This window comes from Microtus pennsylvanicus, chromosome 5 (assembly GCF_037038515.1).
Source record: "Microtus pennsylvanicus isolate mMicPen1 chromosome 5, mMicPen1.hap1, whole genome shotgun sequence".
Taxonomy (NCBI): Eukaryota; Metazoa; Chordata; class Mammalia; order Rodentia; family Cricetidae; genus Microtus; species Microtus pennsylvanicus.
In genome coordinates this window covers 56651767-56664081 of record NC_134583.1, presented here as the reverse complement: position 1 = coordinate 56664081, position 12315 = coordinate 56651767, and the positions used below count along the sequence as shown (strand labels likewise).

The 12315-nt window shown below is 40.6% G+C and overlaps 1 protein-coding gene across 17 annotated transcripts in view; it reads left to right on the top strand.

Annotated features, from left to right (window-relative positions):
- The window catches only part of Sox6 (SRY-box transcription factor 6), a 551747-nt gene that overhangs the window by 438343 nt on the left and 101089 nt on the right, over positions 1-12315 (top strand). For 14 of the 17 annotated variants that reach the window (XM_075971960.1, XM_075971963.1, XM_075971969.1 and 11 more), the window contains 2 exons: positions 3336-3415; positions 4811-4933. In XM_075971960.1, the coding sequence (XP_075828075.1) occupies positions 3336-3415; positions 4811-4933 (203 nt within the window). The remainder of the gene's footprint in view (positions 1-3335; positions 3416-4810; positions 4934-12315) is intronic. The other 3 variants (XM_075971974.1, XM_075971973.1, XM_075971972.1) reach the window with 1 other exon arrangement.

The window sequence follows — 12315 nt, the reverse complement described above, 5'->3', positions numbered from 1 at the left end:
TGTCCTGTGATGCCACCATAATAATTTGTGAAGTTAGGGATGTGTAACATACTGGTCTTCTGTGTAAGAGGGTGGGAAATGAAATAGGAGACTTTATTCTTTTACTGAAGAATCTGAGTCCTCACTTCTAGTTCTGGGATTTTTTTCCCTCCTACTCTTCCCAAGTCTCAAAATGACTTTTACAATGTGTTAATATCAATGATTTAGAAATCTAAGAATCTACAACTCTCCCAACCCCTTGCCTCTCTGAAGAATGAAAATAGATGTACAGAATTTTGCTGTGAGCTTTTGACTGTGTTTTTCTGATTTTTAAATGACTCCTTTTAGAAAGTAGGATTTATATATGAAATGTACCCACTAAAATTATTCTGGAGGTGTCTAGTGTGTTCCAGGTTCTTGGGATAAGTTTGCCTCCTCTAGTGATTAATTAAATGCACTAAGGTTTGGGCTTATCTCAGTGTCTCTGTAAATTTAAGAATTTACTCTCTCTCTCTCTCTCTCTCTCTCTCTCTCTCTCTCTCTCTCTCTCTCTCTCTCTCTCTCTCTCTCGGGACTCTTGGTGTGGAGGGAATGCCAAAGGAATGCTGCCTGTTTTGATGAATGAATTCAGTGCCAGCCACATTTATGCGGGTCTCAATTCTGTTTTGTGCTCACTCTACAAGCATAGCAAGATGGTCAGAAGATGGACTTATAGAGTGACCGCTGCATTTCAGATTGGTGTTTGGGGATTGTCTTTTTAGACTTGAGGTAACAAGGGCCAGATTACAGTCATGTCTAAAGTGAACCTGTTCCAACAGGCTGCCTCTTTCTTTGTACAAATTTAAAAAGAATGGTCCTCATGCAAACATTTCACATCCAGAAACAAATTTGAAAAAAAAAATGCTGCAACATGTTGGCTGATTCCCTGCCAAGTCAGCCACTGCAAACTTTCCTTGATCGACTTTTACAAAGAACATTAGAGTGTGTAGACGGAAGTGTGTGACTTTATCACAAACTAAACTCGTATTGCCCTGAAATCTCCCTTTCTGTTACAGTTTTTCTTCCTCTATGGTTTACCCTCATCCCCCTTCCCTGCCTTTATACTCCCCTCCCTCTTCTAACCATCCTTGGTGATATACTCCATTGCTCTAATGTATTCATTTTGACTTTTAGTACTGATACAATGATGGGTTCTGGAGAAATAGCTTTCTGAAGATCTATTCAGATATGCAGATTCAAACCCGCAGAAAGGTTAAAAATATTTTGAAAATATGCTTGTCAACAGTGGAAAGAAAGCTGTTTGTAGCCAGCAGGTGAGCTGGAGAGTACTACAGGGTGTGGTAGAGATAGTCATAAATTAACTGGCAAGCCAGAAACCATGTAAAAAGCCGACTATTTCACGGCACAGTGGCATGACAGCTATGGAGAAGGAGTGCCCTGGGGAATTCTTTCAGAGTTTGATTTTTTAAAATATGTTTGACATGAAAAATGTTTTAGTACAAATAAAGCCACTGGTATTAAACTTTCAGGGAGGGGGTTGTGGTGTAGAGTTGCATGAATAATGCATGACATTTAAAGAAAGAACAGATTTAAAATGTTTGGGGAGGAGGTCTGTGTTGATGGGTGGAACGGTTATTTTTTCCCCTCTATTTTTGAAACATCATTAATTCAGTATCATTTGTGTTTTTTTTTTTAAAAAAAGCTCATAAGATATCCACCAAATGGAAAAAAAATACCGTTTGACTTAGATCAAGATATTCTTTCTTCAGATAATTTAGTTTAAATATCAAGACGATCAGTAGACTTATTTAAGCATAAAGTGATAGTCATTTACTATAAAAATAATTTTGCCTAGTTATTTTTTAAAAAAGCTCGTAGAGTAGGACAGACTCAAATCAACCTCATGGAAGGGGAAAAACAAGGTCAGATATTTTGAACATTACTCCATAGGAGACCAGCACAATGTGGCGTTAGCGAGTGCACTGCAGCAGCACCCCGTTTGCAATCAGAAGCCAATTGTTACTGAACTGTGCACAGGCGCACACTGTGCTCAATGGTCTGATGAGGTATTATGGATATGACGCAAAGAGACTGTGCAGATCAGAAGCTAACAATTTGTTAAAAGTGAAAGCAACTTAACATTTACATTGGGCCAGCTGAGTAGCACTTTACATGGCAAGCAGGACGAGTTCCAGGGAACCGGGGATACCAGGCAAGCTGCAGGTGTTCGCGCCCATGCAGACAGAAAAACAAGAGGTTCTCTTGCTTTCTGGTTGACAGCCTCAGTGCCTGGAATTCTTCCTGCAATGTCTCTTCATTATTACATTCCGTGTTCAGTGTGGAAAAGTTCATGCAAAACAGCATGATTATTATACATGTCAAAAATGTGTGGGGGAACAGCCTATTAAAATATAGCCTAGAGATAGTGCATAACACTGACTTTAAATAAGTAGCTGGGACCAGAGTGCTACTACATTAAGTCATTGATATTGTGTGATTCATCCACAAATATTAATTTTTAGTTCACTTAACGCCATTCCAATATGTCTCTCATCCCCTCTCTTGGCTCTTTGGGGTTCGGGTGATGGCCTGTGTTCTCAGGTGACAGGAGGTGTTTCAATCTCCTGGGTAGCTGTTGGCATGGTCTTGAAACACTCCTAGGTTTTCAGTGCAGACAGTCCATGCAAAATGTGTAGTTATTTAACTATCATCACTAAAAAGGATTCAGTCAGTGCCTGTGTGCCTGATTCTACACTAGGCTGCCCTACTCTAGTACTGGGGTTAAACCGAAAGACACAGATTTCCACTGTCAGTAAGGTGTCAGCATTTCACAAAGTGCCAGCAGGTAAGATTAGCCATATCAAAGAGGATGTTTTTTAAATCATGTTACTTACTTTTCATGAAATAAAGCTTAGCATTATGGTCAGCCACTAGCAAATAATCTCTTTTGGACTCTAAGACTACACTTTACCTACCAAGCTCAAACTTTGTTTCTTCTAAGAGAAAAACCTCTTTTCACAGTGTGCTGAGCATCAACCTGGCTTTAAGATTTTTTTTTGACTCTTAAAAAAATGATGTATTACAAGATTTGTAGTGGAGCGAACATGCTTGAATTGCACATTTAATTTTTTTCAACATCACATTCATGTTTTGCCAGTTTGCCTACCAGCTATCTGTTAACAAAAAGTTCCAAGGCGGCAGCGCAAGCCTGTGCCCAGCTAAGCCTTTTGTTTCTGCAGATGTTTGGGCTTAGGGCAATGTTGTAAAGCTCGGGCGAGCCAAGGACCATGTTTATACTTGTCTGCTGCGATTCCCCGTGCATTGTCTAAACCTGTGCGCATTGTTCTTTCCGACAGGTGATAACTACCCCGTACAGTTCATTCCGTCAACAATGGCAGCTGCTGCTGCTTCTGGACTCAGCCCTTTACAGCTCCAGGTAAGTGCCAGGAGGTGAAAAGAATGTGGGAGAAGGGCCAATGCTTTAGTGGAAACCTGCAAGCCAGCTGTATCCTAAATAATGGCCCGAATGTTAAATCATGTTTTAATCAGTGTCCAGAGAATTAACACCTTATGTACTTAATGCACTGGAAATGGAAGAGAAAAAGACCAGTTCCAGCCATCTTTAAAGGAACCCTGATGTCACAGTTTGGTACTGTGAGCTCTCTTTCAGAAAGTTAACAGTTTCACATTAAGGCTGGTCATTGAATGTGTTACCCTTTTCCTTATCAGTGTTTCATCTGCCTTTCCATTATGCACAAATATACAGATTAGCTTGTCCACTGTCAGTTTTAGACCAGAGACTTTTCTTCCACGTAACTCATGGAATAAGGAGCCATTATTCTGAGTTGCTTTGACTGTTTAGTGAAATATAGAAACACTGTTCCTGAGAGTGTAATGTGACATTGTTATCACCAGGGCTGAAGGTCTAGGCATGAAACCCAACTTAGTTCAGGGTCAGCATCTTTTGTTTATCAAACTAATCATTTTTGGAGGCTGACCAAAAAATTATTTGCACCTTACATTCTTCATAGTAAAATGAAGTATTTTGAATAGGCCTGTGTGGCCTTTACACACTTTTAACAACCCCACTAGAGCCATAAATTGACTTTAAATATGAATATATTTAGTGGTAAAAACAAAGAGTCAAAGTTTTAGCATTTGATTAGTTAGAAATACATGATAAGTTAAATTTCCACACAGTTCGAAGTTCCTTAAAGACAGTCTTTGTTTGATTTTATTTGAGCTTTCCTTTTGAATCTCGGGAGGAACTTCTTGGACAGATAGGGTTTTTGTGTAGCTACCGCCTGTGAGACGTGACCATAAACACAGGCCACTGCCGTAACAACGATGAAAACAAACAAACCCCAAAACTAAAAACATTTTCTGTTGGGGCAGTAGGAAGAAATTTTGCAACACTGGAGAAGTTTCTGTGACAAGCCTCACATTGGCAGCATAAAATTGCCCTGACGAGAGGTACCTGGGACAGGGGCATCTTGGCAGCAGGATGTCCTGCTGCTTCTCTTCACAGTCATTTGCTTTAGACTCCCAACAGTGGGCTCCCAGGGGAAGGTCTAAAAGGGGTCCTCCCATGGGTGACTCTACTCTAGTTCTCCTGGCCCCGCTGTGACAGTGCAGTAGGCGTTCTCTTAAGTTAGAGACGGGGGAAGTCCTCTCTGGCTGATCCTCTGCCCAGTTTCTGTACAACAGAGACTGGGTCTAGGCCTGCGTTCCATCTTTTGATGTGGTCTATACCCTGCATTGAATTCCATGTTGTCTCATGAGTTCTGACAATATGTTTTGTCTTTTTTTTTCTGAATATGCCATTAAACAGAAGGGTCATGTCTCCCACCCACAAACTAACCCAAGGCTAAAGGGCATAAGTGACCGTTTTGGCAGGAATTTGGACACCTTTGAACATGGTGGTGGCCACTCTTACAACCACAAACAGATTGAGGTATGAATGCTTCTGTTGGTGCTTCTTTGGGTGGGGGACTGGATGGTTCCAGCATATTCTAGCCTTTTGAAAAGTGACAAACAGCCTAAATGCTAAAGCTGGTCTCTTCTTCTTCATTCCTAAGGATGCTTTTCTTTTTTTCCTTTTCCTTCAGAAAAAAAAAAAAGGAAAACCTAACCCAAACCCCTTAAACTAGCTATGTTTTGCCATGTTTTTGCGAGTGGTTTCAAAGCTGTCTTTCCACACTCCTTCCAGTTCTTGTGTATGCTGTTGTAATGTTTAACAAATACTTAAACTTTAAAGATCATTTTCCATTTGACCTTACAGTCCCCTGTAACCTTGATCAACTATGGTGCTGACTCTATAGTTCTACAGCTGAGGGGCAGAGAGATCCAGAGAATCTACCACAGCTGTTAAATACTCTGGGTGTTGGGGTGACTACCCACAGTTGCTTAACCCTGTCTGAGCTGGTTTCCTTAGTTTTCTCTGGTTGAAGTTGGGTGCCTGGGTCTGGCTGGGCTCACAAGTTTCTTGGATGCCCTTAAAGTGTTTAACTACCCAGAAAAATGCTCTTTTGTGTTGTTGGAAATTTATACCTCATTGTCTGTGTCCCTTTAGAAGACGACGTCCTTCTCTGCACGGGAACTCAGCCCTCCTCTCTGTAGTGCCACACTGGTCCTTCTCCTGTATCAATCATTGGCGTCCCTCTCTGGGACTGTCAGATATTGTAGGGCTGCCAGGGAGCCACTGATTTTAAAAAAAGATTAATTTTCTGGGTTAGATCAAATACCAAACTTTATATTCTAATCCAGATGAGAACCTTTACCTAATTCTCTCCTCTAAAAACACTCATTGTATCTATGCTCAGCCCTTTGGTCCTGTCAGTGTAGATACATCAGTAATCTCTGACTTTAGATATGATCTCCTCTGCCACTTTTCAATCCACCTGTTCGGAAAATGATGAGGTGACCACACCTAAGAAGAAGGAGGACAAGATAAAAGGCCACCTTAAAATGTCCCAAAGACAAGCTGCAGTACTCTCTGTTACTTCCCAGTGATGGGCGCGGGAGGACTGGGGTTTCCACTCTGCCATAACTAGACTCAGATGGGCTCAACACCTGCTGTCTTCTACACAGCCGGAAAAGAGTTCTTTCAAAGGCCTTCTGATGGCTATAGAAATGTACCATGTCTTTGTGAAAACCAGCTTGATCCAGAGAACTAAAGAGAAGTGTGTAGAGATTGGGGGCATCTGTGTGACTGTAGGTAGCAGGGTAACACACTCAAGACACAAAGCACAAGAGCTATAAGTGCCTAGGAGATTGGGAAAGCAGGTGACCTTGTCTCACTCTTTGTCTTTCAAAGGTCCTCTCTAGGGATATTGCGCTCTGAGCTTTCTCCTTCCTTTAGCTAGGTTTCCACCAAATCTCTCACGTTACCCCATGCTTCACCCCCCCCCCATATTCCCCCTCACAGGCACAAATGCTTGTTGTGTCAGATCTGGCTTCTGGAACCCCTTTTGTCATACACAGGGGTACCATAGCTTTCCAGAGTCACAAAGGTGCTGACTGAGAAGCTAGGGAGATGTCACTTGTCTATCACTTTAATTGGGCCAGATAGCAAACCCATTCAATGCAAGAGCTTTTATAGCTTTGAAGTTTAAGTGTACCTGGTCTGAGAGTATCCTGAGATTTTATTTGTACTATGTTCTCTTGCCTCCATTAAAAAATTTATTTACTTAATTTAAAAATTTCATGATAAGTTGGTTGGTGGTGGTGCACACATTTAATGTCAGTGCTCTGGAGGCAGAGATAGGTGAATCTCCCAGAGTTTGAGGCCAGCCTGGTCTACAAAGCTAGTTCCAGGACAGCTAGGACTACTCAGAAAAACCCTGTCTTGAAAAAAGAAAGTTAACTTATTGTAATGAACTCACAAATAAAAATATCACCTAGCTGGCTTAAGGAAGCCACTCCCAAACTCCCTGAGTCTCAGTGAGCTTCACACAGTTACTTTGGCCATTTAAGCTTCAACTAGGGCTTTACACTTTCACTGTAAGCTAAGTGTTTATGTACTTATCCACCACAAAAAAAGTACAACAAAGCTGAAACTAGAAAAACAACTAGTTTATATCCTCTTTCATAGCTCCTGTATCCTTTTGCCTGCATTCTGTCTTTTCCTTGTTACCCAATATTACCTTCTCCTGGTTTTCTTTCTAAATGTTATACTGTATCCACATTTATAATTATCTGTGTATAGAAGTGTATACCTCGTAGATTAAATCTGATTCTGAGAAAGGATATGTGGTTTTACCTTTCCATCAAAAATATTATTTTCCTGCGTGTCTACAAACCTTGATGTTTATTTCTGTGCTGCCTTGGCTGCACTTGTCTGAGATGCAGGTTTCCCAGGCTCCCTGGCTTGAGCATGGCGTATTTACCAGGATATCTTTAAACGCCACAGCAGAAACCTATATCTAAGATGCTGGGCAGTACTGTTTAGAACAATATTAGACTATTTAGAGGAAAAACTTAATAACTTGCTTTATTACTGTTAAATCACCGCCTCTGTAAGCCCGGGTTCTCTTCCTCTCTCTGACAGGCTAAAATGTCATGGTTCTGTCAATCATTGGAGTCGTGATAAGCTGTGACAGTGCCTGCTCTCTGGGAGGAGCTCGCTAACAAACTGGCCCTCAGTCGATGCAGGCACAGGACTTTCTCTACCTCTTGACTTTCCTTCAGAAGCTGTCATTTCAAATGTCAGTAAGTCTGCGCTTCAGCAGCACTAGCCACACCCTAAAGTCTGAAAGTTTGCATCCTGTGGAGAAAGGCATAAAAAAACTGAATGACCTTCTGACATTAGCATATTCCAGTGAGTCTTAAATTAAGGAAGACACTGAAAGCTTTTCTGATCTAAGGCCTGGTTGTCTCTGCCTCAGGGGCACAATATCAGGAGAGAGGAGGCCAAAGGTGCTATTTTTAGTTAAACAGTTCAGCAGATGGAGGGACGAATGCTCATATATCTGAAGGCTGGGGGGCTTGAATCATTAATTTTGATAATGTATTTAACCCTGGGAACAATCGGAAACTGTAACTCTAAGGTTACAATGCTTTTGACCTTTCCAGAACAGAGGGCACTTTCCACGGTAAACAATATATTATATTGCTACTTACTCCGGGGCTCTCACCGTATACATTTCTGGACCACTTGCCATTTGCTTTCCGTAGCTGTGTTAGCACTGGTCCTTAAGTAAGTCAAAAAGAACGTTCAGAAAAGGGGACTAGAATAATGAGGCGGTCATGTAAATATGGCCTTTAAATAGACAGGATCTTAGAATCTGTCTGAAGAAAATACTGTCTCAGAACCTGACTTCTGGATTATATTTTTCATTTAAAAGTGTTTTCAGTGTATTGATTCATTTCATATAGTAACTATCATTATGATAGAACCTAGGGTAATTTTGCTTTGTTTTGTGTTTAATTGGGAGCAATGTTGTCTCGTAGTTTCAGCTTATATTAAACACAATCTGGTCCCATGTGCAAAGTGGTACACCTGCCTCTTGCTGTCTTAGTAAATGACGCGTGCTTCTCTTCGGCGAATCCAGCAGTTAAACACCACACAGCTTAAGAATTTCTAATTAAAATATCTCCACATGTCAGCATATTGGTAATGTATTATTTTAATCCATTTATTTTGTTTATGAAACAGTGACATATGTTTAGATTGTGAAATATATGATCCTTAAAAATCATTTTATTGAAGAAAATTAATTCCTACAGTACTGTGTGGGTAATGTGTTCACTCACCCCGTCAGTCACTGGCAATGCTGCCTGTCTTAATGCGAGTCGGCTCCCAGCTTCGGCATGCGCAGTCTTGAAACCTCACAGCTCTTTTCCTTATCGTTTTTTCCTTCCTTTTTTCTCACTTATGAATTTAAACCTACTCTTCCACACACACTGCTACATATATCTGTTACCCCTTTAAAAATACAGTGAATGGTGGGAGTGAATATTTATATAAAAGATTTTGAAGAGCAATGAAAATTAAAACCAGCTAGCTACCTTTTCAAAGTTAGACAGTAATTTGTTTGTCAGTGGGGAGATGCTTGGGTCAGCCCTGAGATAAAGTGACTGTCAGCAGTTATTCCTCCAAGAAAGTAATTTCCCTCAGTGCATTGCTGACAGATTGCTCACTTCTCTGAATCACCAGAGGAAACAAACTTAATATTGTCACGGGCAGTTTCTGTCTTCATTAGCCCCCGAGAAGGATTTTCCAGCATTCCAAGCCCACCAAGCTTTAGTTGGACCATATTTTAAGAAACTGGTTCTTATAGTGGTAGCATAGGTAGTAGCCTAAATGGAGGAATTGGGTGTGGAAATTCAAAAAAATATCAATAGAATTAGGTTTTCACGTTTGTTGGTTATTCTGAGTGGCTTAGGGGGAAAGTCTTGCCAAGTTTATAAAGATGGAAGAGTACACTGAAGGTTTTTCTAAAATTAAAAGGAACACATTTGTTATTTAAACAACACTGTCAAATTCAGTGTTTCATGTGGAAAGAGAAGCAGTGTCCATTTGTGTGGAGAGTCTACATTGCTAAATTAGCTCCAGCTTCATCTGTTGGCTGTTGTGTTTAGGGGCTCTCTGGCTGCTCCAGCCTCATCATGGGGATGGGGACAGTAGGGCAAGTTAACTTTGCTGGATGGGCTTGAAAGCTAAGACAGTATTATCCGAGAGAGGCAGTGCTACCCACCCAGTGGAGAGAATGGGAATTGTTGACTCAGTTTGTCTTGAAGATATCAACCAAGGACCTGCGCTTCTAGGAGCAATACTTGCCTCTTAATCAGCCCACACTCACCCTCTCAGCTTCTTTTCTTGACTTTCAGGGAGCACGAAAACTTGAGAGAACCACAGCAGCTGGATTCAATGTGCCTTGAGCTAACAGAATCAGACCCTGAGCTCTAGTTCCTCCCATGTCTTATTTGCTGTTTACCCAGCACTGTTTCCAGAATGCTTTCTTTTGACAGCCTTTAAATAGTGAGAAAAGCATAATATATATTCTCAGGGTTGCCATGAATAGCACACAGGATCATGAAGTAACTACATACTTCCCCAAATGCTGGCAATGAAATAAAATCTTTCCGACATTCTAAGTGCCTTAGAGTCATCTAACAGACAGGACTGCCGGGCACTGAACTCAGATTTAAGCTTTCTTTTCTTTCTTTTTGATGTGAAATCCCTTACATTTTCTGGCATTACATTTAATAAAACAAGTGAATGAATGAATGAGTGAATTTTGTATTTGGTGGCATCAGGTCTAACCTTCTTCAAAGCCATTCTAAAAAGGTTTGGTCTTTTGCTCTATCTGTAGGGAACATGAAAACAAAGCCTTCATTTCTAGATGACTCTTGAAGAAAACATGCATGTTCTTGGGGAATCCTGATGGAGGATGGAGGAATACAAATAAGATCAAGGAAGCTGCTAGATACAGAGGCATTCTCCAGTCTTTGGGAATCTGACTAGTTACTGTGGTTGGCAAAGTAGAAATTTGTACTCTTCCCAGCGATGAGTAATCAAGCATTGAATGAAAGTTTTCTTTTGGATTATTGATTTTTATTTACTTTAAAGGAAGTGCCTGAAGTTGAGAGAGTTGGCTCTTCTCTCACAGATTCTTTACCTTTTGTTGTTATTTGAACTATGCCCTCAGAGATAGTTAGTAGAAGTCAGTACACTGAAAATGTAAAATCTGTGCAGTCTTTCTCTACTAACGTGAGGAGCCCCCCACCCCTGCAAGGAGTCACCCAGCTCCAGCCCCACCAGTCACTCTGCAATCAAGAAACTCTGCTATGCAAAAAATTGTCAGCCCTTACTTTTTTGGTGGCTTTTACAATCCATGATTTCAACCATCCATGGGGAGACAATGTTTTGAAAACTGCATCTCTAATGAATGTGTACAGGTTACACATAATACAACAGAACAAGTGTTTGCATAGCATTTACATTGCATTAGGTGTTGTACAGGATTTAGGGATGAGCTGAAGAACATAGAAAGATATGTAAAGGTTGCATGAAGGGTCTTGAGCATCCAGAGATTTGGATATCAAAGGGGTGAGAACAAATCCCCCACTGATACGGAGGTCCTTGCATGTAAGTAAACAGTGACAGATCTTCCATAATAGCATTGTTTCGCCAAATAAGCCTTGTAGCATCTTGGATTGGTAGTATCTACATATGTCTATACTGGAATTAGAGACACAGTATGACTAAGAGTGGGTCAGAAAGTTAGAAAGTAAGACATTCTGTGGCAGAAGAGGCCAATGACAGGACAAGTAAGTACAGTCAATAGTTGGGAAATTTGTACTGGAAAATGGAGTCCCAAGCTTATCTATCGGGTGACATGAGACTGATCAAGATCAACACATTTCTTAGTGGTATTTCAATAAGTGAAGAAGACTGAGAAGCTGGAGGGATGCAGAAATTTCCCTCCTAGACATAACCCAAGTGCACTGCAAAACTTCTTTCTTGCTGAGGGCTGGCATGTTTTGGTTAACCTCCCTGATCTACCTGTCTGCTTTACTCTGGGAACTTTATATGCTACTTGTCTGCAGCTGTGTAGGAATCCATCCAATTGTTATTTCCGGGGAGTTTTGTAACAGTTCACCTCTACATAATTGTTTGAAACCATCTCAGTTTATTTTGGCTAGTCTAGATTATAAGACTTGTGATAATGAGTTATAATTTTATATGATAGATTGATGGGTTGATAGACATAATGTTACTAACACAGTGTTCATTTTCAGTTCATTGTAAACATCTACTCTGTGCTACATGCTATTTTATACATGTATAAAAATAACCATTGTATGTTCAAATCTTCATAATTGGTGACCGTAGTAGTTAATACATCAAAATTTTGAGAGGAATAAGTGCTCTCTTCCCCAAGTCTTATAAACAGACACAATTCCATTATATCAATAAGCAATTAATGCAGATATATCTAAAAAATTGCCTTGTTTACTATACTAAAAGGAATGAAAGCTGAGTAGAACTAAATGTATTTTCTATGATTTTATCTTCTTCATCCGTTGGTCAGGTGAATATTTAAACTAGCAATCACAGTCACTAGAATTGGAGGCCCATGCTGCCTACACCGTCAGCAGTGCTGAGCTTGAAAAAAGCATCCAGATACCAGGTGGATGCCAGGAAGCCCCTGCCCTCACTGAGCTTGCATTCTGCAAGGACAAAGAAAAGATGGAGGTTTTCATAGGACCCGGCTATCACTCACTGTGGCAGAAATATCCTTGTCCACCTATCTGCCCATGGGCAGATGGTTACAAATAAAGACCCATTTGAGTACTCTGTCCTCAGTTTGCTTTTCTCTGATCCTTAAA